This window comes from Phyllostomus discolor, chromosome 12, assembly GCF_004126475.2.
Source record: "Phyllostomus discolor isolate MPI-MPIP mPhyDis1 chromosome 12, mPhyDis1.pri.v3, whole genome shotgun sequence".
Lineage (NCBI taxonomy): Eukaryota > Metazoa > Chordata > Mammalia > Chiroptera > Phyllostomidae > Phyllostomus > Phyllostomus discolor.
In genome coordinates this window covers 73,740,152-73,763,496 of record NC_040914.2, presented here as the reverse complement: position 1 = coordinate 73,763,496, position 23,345 = coordinate 73,740,152, and the positions used below count along the sequence as shown (strand labels likewise).

General features: G+C 50.0%; 1 protein-coding gene across 1 annotated transcript in view; it reads left to right on the top strand.

Moving 5' to 3' along the window:
• ZDHHC7 (zinc finger DHHC-type palmitoyltransferase 7) overlaps positions 1 to 23,345 on the top strand; it is a 26,024-nt gene extending 2,679 nt beyond the window's left edge. The window contains exons 2-8 of the mRNA XM_028502052.2: positions 12,190 to 12,275; positions 15,221 to 15,551; positions 18,383 to 18,507; positions 18,688 to 18,784; positions 19,259 to 19,340; positions 20,194 to 20,324; positions 20,979 to 23,345. Coding sequence (XP_028357853.1) covers positions 15,237 to 15,551; positions 18,383 to 18,507; positions 18,688 to 18,784; positions 19,259 to 19,340; positions 20,194 to 20,324; positions 20,979 to 21,155 — 927 coding nt within the window. The 5' untranslated portion in view covers positions 12,190 to 12,275; positions 15,221 to 15,236 and the 3' untranslated portion in view covers positions 21,156 to 23,345. The remainder of the gene's footprint in view (positions 1 to 12,189; positions 12,276 to 15,220; positions 15,552 to 18,382; positions 18,508 to 18,687; positions 18,785 to 19,258; positions 19,341 to 20,193; positions 20,325 to 20,978) is intronic.

The window sequence follows — 23,345 nt, the reverse complement described above, 5'->3', positions numbered from 1 at the left end:
CACTATAAAAGCAGAAATCCCCGTCTAGCAATCCTCTTCTCGTGGTACAGATAGGTACCACTAAATAACAGGGATATACTCTGCGCTAGGCAGCATTAGGCGATTACGCTGGGTGTGAACACCGTAGAGTGCACTTACACAGACCTAGACAGTATGTTGTACTGCACACCCAGACCACATGGCAGAGACGGTGCTCCTGGGCTGCAGACCTGACAGGAGCAAGCACAAGAGAAGACGAGGCAGCCAAGAGAAGACGAGGCAGCCGAGAGAAGACGAGGCAGCCGAGAGACGGCAAACAAGATGTGTGAGGCTGCCGCCACTGTAACGTGGCATATTTTATAAGTGGAAGCTGTACTGTAATGATTAAAAGTATATATAGTAAATTTATTTATTGTCAAATATCAAGTATTATGTACTGTGCATGTTTGTATGCACAGTACTTTGATATGACCGGCATCGCCACAAACGTGACAAACGTTGCGCTATGACGTGACTAGGCAGCAGTTGGACTTCTGCAGCTCAACTGTGATCTTCTGAGACGACGGTCCTGCCTGCAGCTTGTTGTTAACCAAAATGTTGTTCTGTGGCGTGCGATGGTATCAGCGTGAATAGAATGGCTGGAGCTTTATATAAAAACAGCCTTGACTTAGTCAAAAGTATGGACATACTTTTATATTCTTACTAAACTGTTAACTGCAGGTTTGGACTCTTTGGTGATATAAATAATATAATCTTTGTTAATTTGAGGAAATGGGACTAGGAGGAAGTTCACATACAAAAGTAATGTTTGGGATAAGTTGAGAAGTAGTTTTCCTAATGATTCCAGAACTTCCCTGCTCTGATCCATGCTGAACAGCTCTACAGGGTAATTTTCTTGAAGCATCGTTTTGGGTTTATGTGACTATTAGCTGGAAGGACTCACAGAATTCACTGAAAGCTGTCATCACAGGGAAAGAATACAGACTAAAATCAGCCAAGGTAAGGCTTATAGGGCAGAGTCCAGGAAAGTTTCAGAGGTGGGACTTCTGTTGTCCTTTCCCCATGGGGTCAGAATACGTTACTTTCCTGGCATTGATATGAGGCAGTTTGCAGAGGGTATCGTAAACCAGGGAAGTCCCCGTGGACCTTGGTATTCAGAGTCTTAATTGGGGTTTCATCTGTGATTTATTGATTGATTGCTGACATGGTTGATCTCAGTTTCCAGGTCAGCTGATACTGTAGGACCCCAGGCCCCACCCCACGTTGAATTGTTAGTCTTTCTTGCGTGGCCAGCCACCCACTGAAAATCTCATTGTCAGCTGAGGACAAGGGACAGACCTCCTTTTGGGCAAGTTTAAATTTTTTACTGCACAAGTGACTCTCCCTTCTAGATCATGGAGAAGACGAAGGCCTCTGGGGGAGTTCTCTCAACCTTGATTCCTTTCTAGGTAAAGTATCTCTGAATAGCCATCACTCTTTGTCGTCCCCTTGCCTCTGAGGAAGAGCCAATCCCGCTTTTCCACAGTCACCCTGTGTCTGTCCTGTCGTCTGCCTGTTACGGAGCAAGCGTTTAGTCATTTACTCTCACTTGCCTCGTTGCTTTCCCTTTTTCACTGGCTTCTTTGTCTCTTTCCACAAACATGTTCTTGTCTCGCTAATCATAGCCTTGCTTATACTTCATTCCATTCTTGAAAAACCTTCAGTAGAATCCTGTTAATTGTCTTGTAAAATCCAGACTCCTTATAGGGCCAAGATAATTCCTTATATTAGTACAGCACCTTATAGTTTTGAAAACACTTGTGTTATCTTTCAGTGCCTTGCAGTGTGGTGGGGTGCTTGGTAAATGTTAGATTAATGACTAATCTGGCCCGGTAGCGAGTGAGAGTCTTCTAGTAGGAGGAAACAGCAGGAGCAGCAGCCGAGCAGTGAAAGGGCACGCGGCTCGGGCAGCCAGCCTGAGCCCTGTGTGGAAGACAGTGGTGGGGACTGAGCCTGGAAAGGTAGGGGGAACAGGTTCAGTGGAGCCCTGAATGTCGTGGTCCCAAGGTTTGGGACCAGATGGGTTTTGTAACCTGCTCTGCGATTTTGATGGTAACTCCTGCAGCCACAGAGAGGGTGGTTGGAACCTGGAAACCCTCCGAGGTTAGGATTCTGCAGATGTACAGGCCAGAGGGGAGGGTGCCTGAACTTGGGGTGTGGAAAAGGTAGGCGGGGAAGGACTAGAGCTGTTAGTGGGAAGCGTCAGCCACATGTAGGAATGAGTGGTGGCGGGGGGAGGATAAGGTGTGCCCGGAGGTTAAAGGGCCTGATAAACACTGGTCTTGTGAGGAGTGTTGCCCTAGAATGGAAGGAGGAGCCCCCTGTGGGTTAAGCTAGTGGTTCGGTTCTCTGCGGGAAAGGGTGCAGCCATTTGCAACACCCGGTAAGTAGGGGGGCACTCAGAATAGAGAGGCTTCCAGTGTCTTTTGAGACAGGCTTTTATAGCATCATTTCTTTGTTGAAATGTTTTGAATTCTTAGAGTTCCATATTTCCCAAATTCAATTTGTTCATTATAGAATGCATTTTCTAAAACCAAGTGCTTGAGATGGGGGCATTGTATTTTAATGGAAGGACATGGGCTTTGGAGTCAAAACAGCCCTGACTTCGCCCTTCATACACTGGCTGTGAACTTAGCTAAGTTACTTCAGCTCTAAGCTCAATTGCATCGTTCCTAAAATGCTAATAATAGCACCCAGCGTTTAGGGTAGTGGGAGGAGGAAATGCAATCGTGTATATGAAGCTGACACACAGGTAGGTGCTCAGTAACTGGCCTCTCCATTCGCCTTCTAATATTTTACATTGTCATGAACTTGCAACTGAGAGCCAAATCTACTGCTAGTGTGTCAGATGTTCATAGCGTTTTGGATTTGGGTGAGTCTGATGTTATAAAAGTTCACTTCGTATTAAACAAGGAAGCCCTCTTTAGGAAAATGCGGAAAGAGGCGGGGTTCAGCAGCATCAGTCGGGTTCAGGTATTCCCTGGGGCAGGACATTTAAAGAGGTTTGGAATTCTGGGGCTCTTTTTACTTCTGGCTTTAGGATTCTCCAAGGTTTACTTACTGTGTTGGGGTTTTTTAAACCACTGCTCCATCTGACATTCAGAGTCGTCAGGCTGTGGCTCTGGTGCAGGGACAAAAGTGAAACCTTTGGTGTATGCATGTGAACATGCTTTTGACACTGCCTCGTCCAGCCTGCGTGCTCCAAACAACACGCCTCCGATTGACACTTCCCCAGAAAACCCCCTTCTGGGTTTTTCTCTCCTACCCTTCTCGCGCTGTCCCCTTAACCCTTCCACATTTCTCTCCTACTCCTTCTCTCCAAGGCTCCTGACCTTCCGGCCCCTCGCCCCCGCCCCGCCAGATCTCCCTCTTGGATCCTCTTCCACTGACATTCCTGTCAGGTTCCCATGGCTTCACTTCGGCTTTTCGTGTCTTCTCAAGCATGCGCCCTGATGCCCCCGCTCATTCACTCAACAGGTATTTGCAGGACGTGCAGTGTGCCAGGGCCGTGCTGGGGTATTAGGAGGAATGTTCTGCTGAGGGGTCTGGCAAAGGAAGAGGTAGCCAACAAGGTGGGTGGGTGAGAGGCGAGGTCAGCAGGCCGCTGAATGGGCAGGATTTGATAGGCCACAGGGAGGCCTCTGGCTCGTATTCTAACCGCAGAGGCAGTCACAGGATGGTTTTAAGTGAGGGACCACCTCCATCTGATTTCTGTCTGTAAAAAGGTCCTCTGGGTGCTGAATGGGAAACAGTGGTTGGCTGAGTAGAGGCAGTGACTGTAGAAACAGTAATGATTAGGAGCCCAGGTGAGGGCTCATGTGCCTTGATCTGGCTGGGCGGGGAGGTGGGAGAGAGGGTCAGATTTGGGTGGGTTTTGGAGGGAGAGCCCACAGGACTTGCAGATGGGTTAGATGTGGAGGTCGGGGAAAGTGTTACATGAAAGGTGAGTCCTGTGTTTTGACCTTGGCAACTAGATGGTGGTGCCCTTTATTAAGATGGAAGAGCCCTAAACGTGCAGCTCAGTTGGTTGGAGTGTCCTGATGTGCCATGGTTTCGGGTTTCATCCCTGGTCAGAATGCATGCAGGAATCGACCCATGAATGCATGAGTGGGTGGAGCAACAGACCTGTCTCTCTATCAAATCAATAAGTAAAAATTTTAAAAAGATGGGAAGAGTGGGCCATGCCAGTTTGGTTTGGGGGGACGTGTTTCTGCTGTGACCTTCCTGCAGTGGAGTTGTTGAGGAGCCAGTGGGTACGCTCGGCGATGCGGTATTAGTTGGGGGGTTTCCCAGATACGTATCTGTAAGTGCACGGGGCTGAGAGCCAGTGAGACCGTTCACTCAGAGAGCATGTACAGGGGAAAACTCAGGACTGAGCGTGAGCACTCCCCACACTGGGGTGTCTGTGCAGGAGAGGGACCCGGTAAGAGCTTGAGGTGTGGCCCGAGAGAAAGGAGAACAACTCGGTGTTGTCTCCACCCCTGTCCCCACCCCCCCCCTCCATTCTCGAGACTGACTCTCCTCTCCTAGTCCCCTGGCTTTCGGTTGGAGTGTTTCCCAGTTTGCCATTCTTTTGATCTGCAGTATCCGTGAGCTATTTTGGTGTGATTAAGTACTTTAGTGTAAAAGACCTTTCTGGAAAGGTTAAACACATTTACTGTTCACAGTGAGATAATGAGACTCGGCTTTAGTGAGCTTACTATTCTGTTGGTTTTTTTCTTCAAAGGTTAGTATTTGGTTCTTTAGATTCAGTAATTTGAGGGGGGAAAACAGTGGTTTCATATGGCACACATTACTGACTGGTAGGGTTTGAAAGGACAGACTAAATCTTTCATGATTGTAAATTGGTGGAAAGAACATAGAGGAATGTAAACGCAGTAAATACACTGGGTGAGTATCTGAGTGCTCCATTCTTGTTCCAAATTCGCTGCGGACTCTAGCTGTCTGTTTGGTGTGACCCACTTAACTCAGGCCCCTCCTGCTTCCCAGTCACTCGGGCGGGCGGCCTGCCTGGGACAGCGTCTGACACTCTCCTCTCACTCCCCATCTCTGCGCCCACCCATTTGCACGGCCACAGTTGAGACACTGCCATCATCCTGAACAGTGTCTCCTGGGAACTCTTTTATGTCCCCCTGCTGACCCAGCTCAGTTCTCCTGGCTTCCCTGTCACTTTCTCCAGACCCGGTCCCCAGTCTCACGAAGACTTGCAGCCCCTTGAGGTTTTCTGTCAACCTGGTTTATCAGGCGTTACCCTCCACCCTGCACTCTGGTTAATCGTTCCGGCCCAAGCCTTGTCTTCGATACCCTGGTTTTCTGTCACCATCTTTGTTAATCTCCAACCTCACGTGAGCCTTTGTAGCGCTGGCCCAGGCCTTTAGGTAAAAGAGCTGGCCATTCCCATCACTGTGTGATACCTGGCCGGTGTCGGCGCTGTCTGCACCCAGTGCTGTGGTTCAGCCTTTTCTGGTTCCCCCCCGCCCCACTTCTCAGTCTCAGTCCCTCTTCCTAAGCTTTCCCGTACTTTGGATGCTCACAGCCCACCCCCTTACTCCTGGCTCAGAAGGAGTGTTACGGGGTGTGACCCTCCTCAGGTTCAGTCCCTCCTGCCCGCAGGCCCCTCCCCCCTCCAGTCTAGGGAAGAAAGGCCATTCTGTTCTGTCAGCTGTCACCGCCCTGAGCCTGCACACCTGGACCCTCGTTCTTTAAAGACAAAAAAGTGAGCCTATCTTGCTTTTGTAGTTGCAGGAAAAGTTCAAATAACAAAGTGAGAAATAAAAAAGAAACGGGAACAAGAGTGGCTTCACCTCTTAGCTTATATTCTCTTAGTCTAACAGTCTAATGGCTTACCTGGGCATATATACCCTTCATTTTCTTTATAGTCCGTAGCTTCTGGGACTGTCCTAGGCTTTTTACAAGTGCGATGCGGTCAGACCAAGATGCAGCATGGTGGGCCTCCCGTGGAGTCTCAGGAACTAACGGTGACTTTGGGTGGGTACTTACATCCGGTGGGTCCACGGTGGCTCCTCTGTAAAATGGAGAGGCCAGGTATTTCTTTAAGTTTGTTGTAGCTTTAAGTGAGATTATACACAAGAGAAGAAATAATTTTTTTTCCTCCACTTTTCCTTCTAGCTATCGATGTCCTTCATTTAACCACATTTGTAAAAAATTTTTTCCTTACCTCACCACCCCGTCTCCAAGGCCTCGGAGCCTCCTTTGGTGTGTGGACTGCTCCCCCCTTCCTCCCTGGCATCCATTCCTGGCCCTTCCTACCTCTTCCTCCCCTTTCAGGCCTGTGTTCCCCAGGGTTCCAGCCTCACACTTCTGGGGCCTCTTGGGTGAGTGCACCTGTTCCCACCTCACCGGTTCCTCTGTGCTGGCGTCTGTCCTTACCTGTCTCTAGTTTGGGGCTGGAGGAGATCAGATCTTAATTGATTTCTGGTCAGCTCTGCTAGTTATGCTGCAGACACCTCAAATCCATTGAGCCCCAATCTCGGCACTCGGTCCCTGAGTCTGCAGCTCCCATTCCCACGAGAATCTCAGCCAGGGCAGTAATGCCTCTGAGTCCCTCCCATCCCCTGTGGGTCGCCAGGCTTTTTCTTGTTGCGACTGCCTCTCAGACAGCTCTGTTCAGGCCCTCCCTGCTCCCCTCTTGGCCCCGGCCCATCTCTGCGCTGGGTCACAGCAGCAGCCTCTGGGCGCCTGGTCTTTCCCCTTCCACCCTCGTCCCACTTTTGTTGCCAGGTATCTTTTTAAAGCTTCTGTCTGTTTACCTAAATTGGCATGCCTCCTATTCCAGCGGAATGAAGTGCACAGCCAGACTCTTTAGCTTGGCGTTTAGAGTGCTTTGTGTTGGACCTCAGTCTGCCCTTGGGTCACACTTCCCTCCCCTCTCCCCCGAGGTCCTTTCCCCTCTGCGCACTCTTCTCTCCTCCTGCGTGGATCTTGCTTGTCCATCAGTGCCCACCATGCTGTCTTTGCTGACACTTTCTCCAGTCCCTCCAGACAGAATTAGCCTTCGTCCTCTCTCTCCCTCATCACACTTTGCTCCCAATTTGGGGATGACACTTAGCACATTATTTACGCGGCTGACTCCCACCTCTGCCGCCTGTGGATGCGCAGGGGCTGGGCTTGCATAGAGTGTGTGCTTGGAGGGCCCCTGCCCCCCATGCCCAAATTAAATGGATCTCTCACAGCTGGCTTTGCTTCTCATGCTGCTTCTGTGTCTGAAGCAGAGATTTGCTTATTTCTGTGTTTTATATAGGTCATCAGTGGGTGTATGAATAGTAAAACAATGGTGAAGTTAAACGGCATTTTAAAGAAACATGAATACCAGATTCATGGGTAGACTTTCTTTTCATTGCCTTAGTGAAGTATTTGTAACTTAATTCTTTTGTAATAACTGATCGCCAACGCATACTAATGTCTTTTTTTTACTTATTTTCATCTTGTTTATGAGAAATATACATTTTGTTTATAGCCAAGGAAAAAGGTGAGGGGAAGAGATTAAGAAACTTAACCGAAGATACAGTTAAAAGTAAATCTAAGACAGATCTTGACTCCTGAATATATTTAAGGTCGTTGGCTATTGCCTCGATATTTTAATACATTTACTATATATAAATACCATATTTTAAAAGTCACTGCCATAAATTTAAGTAGCTTGGCATTTATGGCCACATTTTAAAATTATATTTTATTGATTATGCTATTACAGTTGTCCCATTTTTCCTCCTTTATTCGACTCTACCCTATACACCCCCTCCCACCCACATTCTCCCCCTGCCCTTTAGTTCATGTCCATGGGTCAAACATATAAGTTCTTTGGCTTCTACATTTCCCATACTATTCTTACCCTCCCCCTGTCTATTTTCTACCTACCATCTATGTTACTTATTCTCTGTACCTTTTCCCCCTCTCTGCTCCTCCCACTCCCCTGTTGATAACCCTCCATGTGATCTCCATTTCTGTGGTTCTATTCCTGTTCTAGCTGTTTGCTTAGTTTGCTTTTTGTTTTTGTTTTAGGTGTGGTTGTTAATATCTGTGAGTTTGCTATCATTTTACTGTTCATATTTTTTACCTTCTTTTTCTTAGGTAAATCTCTTTAACATTTCATGTAATAAGGGCTTAGTGATGATGAACTCCTTCAGCTTGACCTTATCTGAGAAGCACTTTATCTGCCCTTCCATTCTGAATGAAAGCTTTGCTGGATAGAGCGATCTTGGATGTAGGTCCTTGCCTTTCATGACTTGGAATGCTTCCTTCCAGCCCCTTCTTGCCTGCAAGGTTTCTTTTGCGAAATCAGCTGACAGTCTGATAGGACCTCCTTTGTAGGTAACTGTCTCCTTTTCTCTTGCTGCTTTTAAGACTCTCTCTTTATCTTAAATCTTGGGTAGTGTAATTATGATGTGCCTTTGTGTATTCCTCCTTGGGTCCAACTTCTCTGGGACTCTCTGAGCTTCCTGGACTTCCTGGAAGTCTATTTCCTTTGCCTGATTGGGGAAGTTCTCCTTTATTATTTGTTCAAATAAGTTTTCAATTTCTTGTTCTTCCTGTTCTCCTTCTGGTACTCCTATAATTCGGATGTTGGAATGTTTAAAGATGTCCTGGAGGTTCCTAAGCCTCTCCTCACTTTTTTGAATTCTTGTTTCTTCATTCTTTTCTGGTTGAATGTTTTTTCTTCCTTCTGGTCCACACTGTTGATTTGAGTCCCAGTTTCCTTCCTATCCCAGTTTCCATCCCATCACTATTGGTTCCCTGTGCATTTTCCTTTATTTCAGTTAGCATAGCCTTCATTTTTTCATCTAATTTGTGACCAAATTCAACCAATTCTGTGAGCATCCTGGTTACCAGTGTTTTGAACTGTGCATCTGATAGCTATGTTGGCTATGTCTTCGTTGCTTAGTTGTATTTTTTCTAGAGCTTTGATCTGTTCTTTCATTTGGGCCAGTTTTTTTTGGTGTTAGCGTGCCTGCTATGTAGTGAGGGGCGGAGCCTTAGGTGTTCACCAGAGTGGGACAACCCAGGTTACTGCGTTGTGACGCTGTATGTGGAGAAGGGGTCTGAGAGGGAACAATGGCACTTTCTCCGCTCTCTGCTGGATTTCAGTCACTCCCCCACTACGCACAAGCAAATTGGGACCTTCTGGTGCTGATTCCTGGGTGGGTGGGCTTGTGTACATTCTAGGACCCTGTGGGTCTCTCCAACGAACTCTCCTGTGAGGCTGGGAGTTTTTCCCGCTGCTGCCTCAACCACCACTGGTGTTTTCAATCAGTGGTTTCAGGCTTTGTTTCCCCAAGCTGGAACCCCAGATTTCGAGGTCTGTCTCGCTCCCCAGTTGTTTCTCCGGGTTTATCCGAATGTGAATGTGGGACTGCAGGCTCCACCAGCTGCTACCTTGCCAGGTCCGCCCGCTGCTGCCTTGATGGCCACCTGCAGCCTTGCCTGCCCCGGCCCTCCACCGCCACTTTGCCGCCAGGCTTCTCCTCCTGGCCGCCCGATTCCACCCCTCCCACCGGTCTGGATGAACATGTCTTCTTTAACTCCTTGGTTGTCGGACTTCCACACAGTTCAATTTTCTGTCAGTTCTGGTTGTTTTTTGTTTTCAAATTGTTGTCCATCTTTTGGTTGTTCAAGGAGGCACAGTGTGTCTACCTACGCCTCTATCTTGGCTGGAAGTTATGGCCACATTTGTTATTGACAAGTTCAGAAGGGCTCAGAGTCGGAACTGTGGTAGGGTGTGTCGAGGACGGGGAAGGAGGTTGTCCAGGTAGGTGGTAGGTTCAGGGGTGGGGGGACGGGTGGGGGGTGACCTGAGTCCGGAGGAGACTTGCGGTGGGTGGGGAGGGCAGGGGCAGCTGACAGCGGAGCCTGGCCCACGAGGAGGTGCAGCAGACCTGAGACAGGAAGCGCTGGGCGGCCCCTGGGTTACCAGGAGGATCCCTGGAATCCATCTGGTAGCAGAGACTGGGGAAACACACCCTCCACGCCTCTTAATCTCTCCTGACTCCTGTCTTTGCACCTTCTTCCATATCAGCCTCCTTGTGTCCAAGTCTGACATCGTGGTTTCAGAAACAGATGCCGTATTTTAATTGGATTATTTCCAGTTAGAAAATGGACAGAGGACCGGAACAGACACTTTTCCTAAGAAGACGTAGAGATGGCCAACATGAAAAGATGCTCATCTTCACCAGCTCTAAGGGAAATGCAAATCAAAACCACTGTGAGATGCCACCTCACACCTATTAGAACAGCTGTTGTCAGTAAGACAAGTCATCACAAGTGTCGGAGAGGATGTGGAGAAAGGGGAGCCCTTGCACACTGCTGGTGGGAGCACAGCCGTTGTGGGAAACTGTGTGAAGGGTTCTCAAGAAATTGAGTAGGACTACCAGATGACCCAGCAGTCTTTCTATGTATCTAGCCAGACAGTTTGAAAACACTGACTTGTAAAGATACACATACTCCTGTCATTATTCACAGTAGCCGAGGCATAGAAACAAGCCAGGTGCCCTTTGGGAGATGATTGGATAAAGAAGATGTAGTCCATGTACATAAAGGAATACTCCTCAGCCGTAAAAACAAGAAACACTGCCATTTGTGGCAGCATGGATGGACTGTGAAAATATCACTCTAAGTGAAATAAGTCAGAAAAGGACAAGAACCGTATGATGTCACTCATGTGGGATATAAAATAGAAAGCAACAAACGAACAACCCAACCAACCTAGACACAGACAGCAGTGTGGTGGTTCCCAGAGGGGGAGTGGCAAGGGGAGACTGAAGAGGGTGAAGGGGTCACGCATGTGGCGACAGAAAGAGACGAGACTCAGGGCGGTGGGCACACGATGCAGTACGCATGCGGGTGACGCACTGTAGAACTGCACACCTGAAACTTAAATAATTATTAACCAGTGGTACCCCAATAAATTTAATTTTAAAAAGAAAACATCAAAAAAAGGTAAAGAAAAGAAAACGGATACCAACTGACGTTTGCTTGAGCAGAAAAATAGTATGTTGGAAGGGTACTGGATAACACAGAGTGGACAGGCTGCGGCGCGCGGGCCAGGCAGCAGGTGGGAGCCAGCTGTGCTGCAGAGAGCCGCGTGTTCGGCGGCCGCCTCTGCCGGCCCTTGGGCTGGTCCTCTGCTCTGACTTTTTTCCCCAAGGTCTTTCTCTTTGTCCTTTAGTTCTCCTTTCTGGGAGATTTCCCCTTTCTCTCAACCAATCCTGTTTATAAGATTTCAAAATTCTGCCATCATATTTTTATCGTTCAATAACTAGGAAGTCCTTACAATGTTCCTCTTTTTGTTTTAAAGATACAATTTCTTATTAAGTTTTTTTCTCTGTGCATCACGCCTGCTCTGAATTTTTCCTCCTCCCCCATTTCTTTTTGGGGCTCACTCCTTCATGAGAACTGTTTTGGGATTTCTTCACAACACCCGACTGTTGGCTGTTTGTTTATATTAAGAAAGAAGTGGGCCAGGCACTTGGAGCCATGGTAGGATGCCCTCTGATGGTCCTCGTCTCGGGGGAATGTGGCAGTGAGTCTGACTTCCTTGTTGGGGTGCGCCCGCTCCCATCCTGATATCCTTAGGCCTTTTCTCTCAGGCTGGATGAGTGCTTCAGGGAGACCGTGTCTACCGCCCACTGCCAGTGAGCCATGTGGGAGGTGGGGACCGGGAGTCTCTCTATTCAGCAGGTGGCCCTCCCTCCCGTGCACCATGTCCCTTCAGGTGGCGTGCTCCTTCCCTCCAGCACTTCTTACCTCTTGGTCTCGCTCTGCCCCCCTTTTCTGGAACCCCTTTGCTGTGGCTAGTAAAACGAATGCTGACTGTTGAGAGGCAGGTTAATCAGATTTGGTGTGGGTTATCCTTAGAGTCTTTCTCAGCTTCAGGCTTTGTGCCCAGCACTGCGGCACAATAGCAGGAGGGTAGAAGGGACAGACTTGCAGTACTTAATCTTCAAGGCTGTCAGTCCGTTTTCTCGGTAACGAAGACTTAGGGGAGTCATGATTCATAGTCAGGGATAGTTCTCAGTATCTCAGTAACAGGACTTTATGTGTAAAATGTTACATTGGTTATATACGCTCCAAGAATTAATCATACCCTAAGAAGTAGTATACACTCTTCTGTCATAAAATAAGTAACTTTTCTAATCAAATGTTATTATCTTCCAGATCCTATCACATAGGACAGTATGTACCTTCAGATCCTGAAGAAAAGGCGCAAAATGTTCAAGTAATGTTTCAAAGTAATTTGTGAGGTAAGAATGTGGTTCTTTATTTAGGCGTATAATCACCATTTCCTTGCCGATAGCTGGCACTGGTGGCACACTACTGAGAGGCAGTGTGGGTCGTGCAAAGGTGAATGGCAATAAGGAAATACTTCCCTCCGCCTGTTGCCATGGTTCGCTTATTACCACGTGTCCCAGAAGGAGACTGTATCGTGGGGGTGGGGGGCGTCCAGGAAGTGAACTGGTAAGTTAGTAGCAATTATTACAAGATGAGGTGAACGTAAATGTACGGAAAGCTTTTGCTTGTGTGGTTGTCCCTTTAAAGGGTGGAGATCTGCAGTCTGGGAAAGTGGGCTTTGTTTAGCCCAGGACAAGCTGCTCAGGTTCAGGAGTGGACAAAACCCGGTTAAGCCGGCCATAAAAGGAGGAAAGCGATGATGCAACATCTGCACATCTGCTTGACCCTCGGCCAATGCCTAGTGCTTTCAGGCTTCTCCCCAGAACGATCTTCGAGAGTGTTAAATCAGTAGCGATCTGGCATTTAGTGTAGCATAAGAGTGCAGCCTTGTGCAACGAGCGTACATTTTTGTTCTGCATCTCAAATCGCTGTACCACTGCTCTCATGATCCCAGTACTTTAGATTAGTTCAGTGTTAAGGAATTATTTCTTCATTTCCTCCCCTCCCTTCCGGTTGCACTCGTGAAGTGTAAATACAGTGACTCAGCGGAGTGCTGGTGCTGTTTATGACAGACAACTGAGTGCATCCAGCCTCTCCCCGCCGAGTCCATCGATGACTTTCTTGAAAATAAAGTCACTTCTGGGTGTCAGATTATTTTCCCCTTTGCCTTCTAGTCGGCTTCACGAACCTGGCTCTGAAGCACATAAGCGTTACGCAGCAGCTCCCTAGTGCACACTTCTAGGAATGCCCTACCGTGCCAGCGTTCGGTGACTTCGAGGCACCCTTCCTGCCGCCTGCACCCCCAGCCAGGCGGACCGCCACAGGCCTACGCCCTGTGCGTCTGGCACTTCTCCCCAGTGCCTCAACCAGAAGGCGGGGCTGAGCTGGCGCAGCTGTTCAGCATGTGTGCCATTAGAAGCCACTCAGGCTGCACGGGCGTTGTGTGCTCTGACAAAAGGCCCGTCAGCCAGCCTTTGGGCGTGTGGCCACGCAGCGAATTGTCTTACTGCGTGGCAAGCCAGCTGCCTTTCTCATGGAAAGCCTTCTAGTTGAGGCGTCACCAAAAATCAAAGGGATTCTGGTCGGGGGAATTTTTCAGCTTAAAGTCTTGAGGTACAGCTATGATTCACTGAGAAACTTTTATGGAAATCACTAGGAGATGATTCGTCTGAGAGAGGCCCCACCTCCCAGTTGTTGCATCTGCCCGTAAGCGGACACGCACGTGCTGACAGCCCGCAGGCTCCGAAAGGCAGCGCAGGGTGAGGGGCCAGGGCCCTCCGTGTGGGGGCTGGCAGTCAGGGGGAGACACGGAGGCCCCCGAGGTAGAAAGTGGTGAATACGCTGCAGGTGGAACTGACGAGCCGGCCCTGAGAGTTCAAGGGAGGTAGAGAAGCTTCTGGATGCTGTGTTGGCCCTCTGACAAAATCAGGCCTTACAGTGGTATGAGTGTGTCCGATATTCAGGGACCCTTTCCAGAGTGCTCCTCAGAGGAAGTAGAACCACCTCTGGGATCAGGTGCTTGGAAGAGAGAAACGCTGGGCCCTCCTAGGGGAGGGGATGGACTCAGCAGAGGCGCCTGCAGGGGAAGGCGGGTGGGCGGGTCAGGGTGACGCAGGGTTTGGGAAGCGCCAGCTGAGAGAGTGGCTGGCTGAGGTCTGCCCAACTCATATCTTTAGTTTTTGCTCTTTCACTTAAAACCTTTTGAGCTGTTTTTGTCTGATCTAAGAGCAGGGTTATTTTGCTAACCCTGGGAACAATTTTATCTTTCTCTTGTACCTCTCAATATTTTTATATTGAGTGGGAATTTTGAAAAATATTTGCAGAATGATTCTCATCTGCAAGTTTATTCATTCACTAAATGTTTTCATAGTTACTGTGCCCCAGTCGCAGTTAAGGTAGAAATCAAACAAAGCAACCAGAACGCCCATGTTGGACAGGCTGCTAGTTATCACTTGTAGCAGACCTGACCCCGCGAGCACTCATTCCCGTCGCTCCTGCGCCTTCCGCTGGGCAGGGCCGAGTGGCCCGCGCCGAGGAAGCACTTGGGGCATTTGATAAAAGGGTGCCGGTGTTTTTTTTTTCTGTCCCTGGTGTGAACACTGAGGCCAGCTGAAGTCTGCCTCTCTATTTCCTTTGTCTTGACTTATCCAAGTATCACTTCTATCTAGTGCTGATAAGAGAAGGTCACACGTTTAAAGCAGCAGCAAAGCAAGTTTTTAGGAAATGTGCACATTCCTCTTCTGTTTCGTTGGACCCTGTGTGTTCTCAGGTGTCAGGTATCAGGGACTGTAGGAAGTACAGGAAGGGTGTCAAAGGATGGGTTAAGTGAAGGAAACTTTAAAAGATTAAAATAGAGAGTAAGGGCACTCTAGAAACAGTATACAGTTGAAGGAGACGGAGATAAAAACGGGAGCCTACCTCCAAAACATGATTGAGTGCTGTTAGAGTTAAAACGTGGGAGAGATGAAAGTAAACAGAATCACACGGAGGAAGCCCAGGCAGGCCCTGCAAGCTCAGCGCTGAGTGGGCCAGCGGAGACTGCGTCCTTTATTCGTCACCCTCTCGTCCCGAGGACAGCCCTGTCTGCGGGAGCATAAGGCTGGCTGTGTGCCGCAGCACACACAGGTCAGGCTGCGCAGGGCTGTGGGCGTGGGCGGTGGGTGGCAGCCCCAGCTTGGGAACTTGGGCGCTGTCGTTGTGCACCTGGCTTGTTCTTTCCCTGTCTCTGTCACTGTGGCTGCGGCTGGCCCTGCGTGGATTTCCCGGAGCCTCACCAGCCGTGCCCAACCCCCTTTAGGGTGCATCGGGAAACCATGCCGTCATCAGGACACCGTCTCCGTGATGTCGAGCACCATCCTCTCCTGACTGAGAACGACAGTTACGACTCCTCGTCCTCCTCTTCCTCCGAGGCTGACGTGGCAGACAGGGTCTGGTTCATCCACGATGGCTGCGGCATGATCTGCGCAGTCCTGACGTGGCTCCTGGTCGTCTACGCAGACTTCGTGGTGACGTTTGTCATGCTGCTGCCTTCCAAAGACTTCTGGTACTCCGTGGTCAACGGGGTCATCTTTAACTGCCTGGCAGTGCTGGCCCTGTCATCACACCTGCGGACCATGCTCACCGACCCTGTGAGTCCTCCCTGTTGAGCGGGATTTTCCTTTGGTCTCGTGTGACACCACCGCCCACGTGGCACAGGGCCTCTTGCTCCTGTCAGGAGGTTACGGTTACGAAACCCTCAGGTGGTTACGTAACCCTCAGGTGGTTACGGTTCTTGGATACAGGCTTGTAGCCTTTCTCACTGGAGAATAGGCATCACTTAAGTAGAAGTGATATCACCGTATGTTAATGAACGGAGTCCCATTGGGCTGTTCATTCAAATGAAGAGATTGTACTGAATGATTTCTGAAATCCCTCCTAGTTTAAATATTTTCTTTCTCTGAGGAATGGACTGGAAGCTGGGAGATCGGAGATCTGGATTTTACCACCGTACTAATTTTTTTTCCAGTCCTCACCAGAGGCTGTGTTTATTGGTTTTAGAAGGAGAACGAGAGAGAGAGACACCGATCTGTGGCCTCTCGTATGCGCCCCGACTGGGCATCAAACCTGCAACTTTTTTGCTGTATGGGATGATGCTCCAACCACGTGGGCCACCCAGCAGGCCTGACCTTTACAATAGCTTCTTGCCCATAGGCAGCTCATGTAACTTCTTAGGGCTAAAGGTCAGTTATTATCTCCAAGTTCTTTCTAGCTTTGTAATTCCCTTGTTTTTAAGTCTCAGTTAACATCTGAAGCAAACGTCTTGTTCTGCCTGGTCAGAAAAAGGTCAAGGTTCGGCCCGTGTGTGAAGCAGAGAGGAGGAACTCACTAGTTACTGATGCCGTCAGGGGTGGGTTGTGAGGAAGGGATTGCTAAATAGAGATCAAGTGCAACACACAGGGAGAGAGCTGGCGCAGGGGTGTGAGAGCCAGGGTGGTGGGTTGGCCTTGTCTTTAGAGCAGTGGCCCTGAGAATAAAGGTGGGCCAGCTCTCACCCGGTGGCCGGCCCCTCTGGGGGCCTTGGAGGGCCCTGGCATCAGATCTCCGTGTTGGGTGTAAGGCTGCTTCTCTGAGATTTTGAGACGTCCTCTGTTCAGGCAAAGCGGGACAGATCCTTGCAGCTCGGCCAGAAGTCACCTCCAGATAGTGGATTCCAGGCTCACCCCTGAGCCCTGAGGAGGTGCTTCGTGGGAGGGCAGCCCACAGGCCCAGTGGGAGAGGTTCCCCTCAGCGGAGCTCACCTGCAGGTGTGCGCGGCTAGGTGCTAGCAGCCAGTGGGGGGTTTACTTTGAAACAGGCTCTTCGCCAGCACTGAGAGTGGTTTTAAACCCCTGGTACAGGGATTGCCGATTTGTACATCAAAGTCCGGGCTCATGTCTGTTGGTTAGCTTTTTCTAAAAAGGTACCAAGACATTAATGTTTTGTTATAAAACTTTTTTTATAAATAAGATTAGGCCTTTGAGAATAAACTGATACTGATCAGTCCACAGAATGTGATTGACGTGTTGACTTATGTGACTCTCACTATATCTAAGTTCATGTCACTGGGTGTTACCCCGCATTACTTGCCCTGTTGCCTGTTTGCCTGGTGGAGGCCTTAGGCCCAGGACAGTACTACAGACCCTGCCAGTGGCAGCTGGGAGCAGCACTTAGGGGACAGCTGGGAGGCCAAGTCTGCCCGTGTTTTGTAGCCTCACTGCATAGTGGGAGTTTTGACCATAACCAAATCGGATGTCCTTCAGAGGCTTTTCAAGGACCCTCTTCTCCTTTCCTGTAGATAGCAGAGCCCCCCCTGGGAACCAGACCCACTCGTGACCCGTGCACCCCCTCCCCTCCTCGCCACAGCACAGGCACCGCCCATCAGCTCCTGCCCTTCCATCTCCTCGGGCTTCTGTGTCACCACTCCGCTGCCTGCTGGTCCCGGGCTCAGTGGGCTCATTCTCCAGAGTGTGCATTTCTGCAGGAAGCACAGGCTCCCAGGGCGAACAAAGGGGATACAGACCTTGTTCCCTAGCTTGAGACATTTAGAACGCCCTCCCCACCCTGCATCCACTCTAGTTGGGTCACTTGTCTTAGTCCAGCCTGCCACGGTGCCCAGAATCATCTTCCAGTGCATTTTCAGGGCGTCTCTCTACCACCCAAACATAAGGCCCTCCGCCCTGCGGCCTACTCAGGCCTCGCTGCCCCTGTCCGGCCTCCCGCCTGCAAGGTCCTGTGACAACGGCTCCTGGCCCTTGTGCCAGACGGCCTCTTGCCATCAGTTCCTGCTTCCCTGACGCTCTTCCCTTTGCTCCCCCGTGGCTCCTCTTTCTCCAGCCCCTGGCACTTGGGGCAGCAGCAGCGTGCCGTTACCACCCCAACCCCAGAGCCAGAGGCTGAGTTGGGTCGGTCACTCGGCCACACTTCCCAGGTTTGAGTGTGAGTGCTCTTAGTCAGGCTGGCAGACACAGGTGTGTGACACAGAGAAGCACGAGATGGAGTCCTCCGTGAGGCTGTTTTGTTCAGGGCTCCCCGTGGCCGCTGGTAGGGAACTGTGTGGGCAGCGCTGTCGGGCCGACCCTGCCCACTGGAACGGGGGGTGGATAGGGAAGTGGTGGCAGTAAGCTGCCCTAGAGTCGGGGTGGCTGCACAAACAAACCTTGCCGCTGGCGCGACTTATACTAGCTAGGAAAACTCACATGACTTACCACTTTGTGAAGGACAATTAGGCCTTTATTCTGAGTTCATTTTAATGCATGTTATTTTTCATGCAGAATAGAACTTCTAGCCCTGCCTGAGTAATAGTTATTTTTCATAATATGCTTCCAGTGGCAACTACGGCATTACTGATTATGTTATGATATATAAAATCTAAGACTAATTCCTACATTTATTGTTTTTAACCTTTCCTTCTCCCTAACTAAACATTGTTATTAAACTGTAGGGAGCAGTACCGAAAGGAAATGCCACTAAAGAATACATGGAGAGTTTGCAGCTGAAGCCAGGAGAAGTGATCTACAAGTGCCCCAAGTGCTGCTGTATCAAGCCTGAGCGTGCCCACCACTGCAGGTACCGCAGCCCCTTCCCCAGGGCGGCCCGGGCGCCCACCGCTGTGGACACCTCGGAGCACGAGGTCCCCCTCAGTGGCTTCTGACCAGCGCGCTTTACAACTTTGCGTATTGGACACACGGCCTGGGGTTGCGTTCCCTCTGAGCAGGGACTACTAACAGTCAAACGTCTCCTTTATAGTATTTGCAAACGATGTATTCGGAAAATGGATCACCACTGCCCGTGGGTGAACAATTGTGTGGGAGAAAAGAACCAGAGATTCTTTGTGCTTTTCACTGTGAGTAGAAATATTTATGTAGAAATACTTATATTGAGTTTTAAATTCTTTAACGAGAGTCTTGCCTGGAGATGGTAAATTTATTCTAACATCAGACCAGTTTCTCTCCAACCTTTGCTCTGGATTCCAGTTGTAATACTGCGCTGCGATTGGTAGGGAGTAGGCCAAAAGGTTAATGTTTGCTGCCTGCGTTGTTGTCATGTTTTGCTGTTGTGCATTCTCTCAGACAGTTCTGAATAGAGTCTTGCTGAAGTTAAAATGGAACTCCCAACTGTGTGTTTTTCTATAAACTCATTTTCCTTGGTCCAACGTGATCTCGGGCAGGCACATGCGCAGTGAACCACTGCGGTTGATTCCCTCCCTCGTTAATCTTACCGACGAAAGAAATGGAGGGGTCACCATGTGATGAGGCGCCCTTCGCTCCTAGAAATACATGATCGCTCCCCAGCAGTAACTAGTTTCTCCCCTTTGCAGATGTACATAGCTCTGTCTTCAGTCCACGCTCTGATTCTCTGCGGACTGCAGTTCGTCTCCTGCGTCCGAGGGCAGTGGACAGGTAAGCTCGGGGGTGCCGTTCCTGGAAGCCGAGCAGCTGGGTGAGGAGGGGAAAGCTTTCAAGGAAAGTTGATTTCCCAGTTTTGAAAGAAATCCTTGCAGTTATTTTAGGAGTTGATTTTTTTCTAAGAACATGGGTAAGTTTTAAAGAACAGGCAGCATAAGCATGGTACAGTGGGCAAGAATATGGGTAAGTTTAACACTGCTTTTTTTCCTAGTATAGTGAAGCTCTATATATACATATGTGTGTGTATATATACTGTTCTTCCGTAGTCAGTGAATAATAATAATTTCCACTAGATAGTCTCGTTTGTATTTTGCAGATCTGAGACTTAGAAGGAGGTCAGTATTGTCCCTGGTGTTTTTTTCTGGTTAGCTGGCTAGGCATTGTTCAGAGCACTCTGCACATGCCTCAGTGTGAGTGTAGTAAAGGTGGGCGTCAGGGGTCCAGCCCGGATGCTCAGGCAGGCCAGCATCGTCCTGCCCCGGGGTGGGTGAGGAACGGCCCTGTGTTCCCCCGTGTGTGGCTACACGTGCCCCTCCTCTCCAGCTTCGGTGGCATTTTAATAAGCGCTTTAATACACAGAGACAGTCTAAACAGAAAGCTCGGGTAACGTGGAATCCTTGGAAACTGCTGGCTGGGAAATGGTGGTGTGAATTTGTGCTCGGAAGGGCCGACCTCCTCCGCCCACCCCTGGTGAATATGCCTCTTTACAAAACGAGCACATTCTCCCTGGAGGCCCGCCTGGGGCAGCCACTGTGAGGGCCTGTGAGCCGAGCGCGGCACCCGCGGTGCGGGTGGTGGTTGCGCTGTGACGCCCAGTCACAACCCACTTTCTCTTCCTTGTTTGCAGAGTGCAGCGATTTTTCGCCTCCAATCACTGTAATCCTGTTGATCTTCCTGTGCCTTGAGGGTCTCCTGTTTTTCACTTTCACTGCAGTTATGTTTGGCACCCAGATCCACTCAATATGCAATGATGAAACGGTATGCTTCGTTCTCGGCTGTGTTTGCCTTGTGTTTGGTGGAAGCTTGAGTAAGTGGGAAAGCCTAGTGTCAACAGCAGGTGCGTGCGTATTAATTCGGGAAATTAGCTGGGCGGCGTGATAAGCTCCAACAGGCTCGCTGTATTTGCTCTTCCTGTCAGTGCGAGCAGTGCGTGTTTCAGGGTCAGTGTGGTTCGAGAGTCAGCAGAGCCAGGCAGATTTCTAGTTTCTAGGAGACCCAGACCCTAGAGCAGCAGAGCAAGTTCCAGGAATTGATTGCCTTCACGCCTTTGAACTGTAGGCCTAGCGCAGACACTTGATAAATATTTGTGGTAAATGAATTAAAGGCCACCCCTGGCCCGGAGCACCGGCTCTCTCTGCATATCTGTGGCCGCCTGGGCTCTCCCAGCTGATGGCCAGGGCCCAGCCATCTGATGTCAGTCTGGCCAGGTGGCTGCCGCCTGGCTGTGCTCAGGGCGGCCGTGGGGGCTGGTGCCCGGAAGGAGAGCCCATGCTGTGCCTGAACGCCCCGTCCTCAAACACAGCGGGACAGTGGGGTTGGGTGGCCCTTCCCCCGTGTTCACCATTCAGCCTCACGTGGCCTTGTCGGGGTTTCCTGGCGCTGCCGCCCACTCACTCTTCCTTCTGCTTCCAGGAGATCGAGAGACTGAAGAGTGAGAAGCCGACCTGGGAGCGGAGGCTACGGTGGGAAGGGATGAAGTCGGTCTTTGGGGGGCCCCCCTCCCTCCTCTGGATGAATCCCTTCGTTGGCTTCCGGTTTAGGCGACTACAGACGAGACCCAGAAAAGGAGGCCCAGAGTTCTCCGTTTGAGGCCCCTCCCGGCGCGCTGGAACTTGTCAGTGGACTTGCAATTATTTATTCGGGGTCTGAAAGGGAATCGACAGCCCATCTGTGACCGATGACCGGCAGGGCAGATGGAACCCACACAGACCAGCTGCTTGCAGCAAGCAGCGTCTTACGTGCCGTGTTCACAGTCACGGATGGCAGGTTCCCCACTCCGGTACCTGGGTGACGCTCTCGTCAGTTTTCACCTGGACAGCTAACGAAACGGATGTGGCCACATGAAGAAGCCAAATGTCATTATCTGCCCGCACAGGTAGGGTTTTTGTTAAGCAAACTTTGCGTTTTCTAAGAAGTTCTGTGATGTTACATAGGTTAATAAGATCCTGTGTACTGAGCTGCTTTTTTCAATCATGAAGAGAAGAAGTCAATCCAGTGAACAAGAACCCCCCAACGGGCGGTTTCAGGGAGCCCCTGTGGACCCTGTGATCAGTAGTGCGCTCCCTGGACTGAGAAGGGGCGTTTACATGAAGTACGTCTTGGTCTCCATTAGTTCCGACACTTTGCACTGAATTTGCAAAAGCTCTGTGCACCGAGCAGGAGGGCGGCTCCGGACCCACCCGCACTGCCTGGGAAGAGGCGTTCTGTGACTCTGCAGCGAGGCTGCGTGCGTGTCTTTGTCTGTGTGTGAGCGTGTGTGCGTGCATGCACGTGTGTTTGAAGTTGACAGTGTCGTTCGGACCACGTAACCTGTCACGGCTGTGCGGCGAACGAGCTGTTTTTTAGAAACCGACGTTTCAGGGAAGCGGGGAGAGCTGCCCGGGACCCTCCTCCCGTGGGGTTCGCTTTGAATGTATTGCAAACTGGAGAATATCTTGATCCAAAGAACCATCATTCCTGTGTGGTCCTTCGTTGCCCTCCTGTTTTCATTTTACTTTAAAAATCTCGAGTGCATGAGGGCCTTGGAACTGACTTTTTTCGTCCAGCCAAATTAGCAGTGTGTCAGCAGCCCCAAGAGCTAAGTCCCTGGCGGCCTTCACGTGGTGCCGCTCAGCGGTGCCAACAGGAGGGGCAGGCACGGCCCAGTGAGACACAGGAGAGGCCGGTGTCGGTCTCTGGGCATTGCTGAGGAGGGGAGAGGACCTCGAGGCTACGTGCCCTGGACTCCACCTCCCTTGCAAAGAATATTCAGGATGGCAACGGCTTGTTTTTCTTTTCTTTTTTTTAAATCATTTTTGTTTAGTTTTTCTACCCATGTCACCAGTGATCAAATAGGACGGACCCTTGGTGCAGAGCTTAAAATTATGCCAGAAAGCAAATAGCTCCCCTCCTTGGGGACTCGCCTTAAACTCGCCTGGTCGGTACGTGTTGGCGGGACCCCCGAGGAAGCCACCTGTGACGGCCCCAGGGTCTCCTCTACGCCTGCCCCCACCCACGCGGAGAAGAGCTGGTGTCTCCCTCCCAGTCTCCACACCTCTCTGTTCATCTGTGAGCCATTTTTGTTTCCGTTTTAGTTAGCCCGTACCCTCCCCTAATCAGGGTTTCTACCACTGCTGATGCAAAGCCACGAAGGGACCTACTCGAGACACACTCACAGCCAAGTGAACAAAGCTGTAGGACACTTTAGAAACGGACCAAGTCACTGCAGAGACGTGTGAGCTGTCGTGCGGGCCGTGCCCCAGCCAGAGGGCGACGCAGACACTCACCATGGTGACGCAGGAGGCGGGTCTGCGGAGGTGGTTCTGCGTGTTCATTTGCACATCTGCTGTCTGGTCGGACATGTGGACTGGGCTTCCGTGTGAGCCTCTTAATAGGTATATCCTGTTCATCAGTTAGAAAAATTATCCAAGTGGTTGAATCCTGTGAGACTTGGCAAGTATGTGCAAATCAAGTATACTTGACTTTTCAACCTCCTCTTTCAATGTAACTTTTATATAAAATAAAGTCACCCATTGATGGTTCTCAGTTCTTGGTGCGTTGTCCATGGGTTTCAGCCGCTGGCCTCTCCGTGGTGCACTGGCACCAGTGCCGCGTGTGACTGTCACACGCTGGTGTGTGACTGCCCACAGCCGGTGCCTGTGGCAAGTGACAGGCATTCTGACACTGCTCATGCGGACTCTGCCCCATCTAAATTTAATATTTCCTCTTAAATTAACACATGTCATTTTACTTAGCTTTATCCTAAACGTTCCTGTATTTTTTTAGTGCTCTTTGAAATAA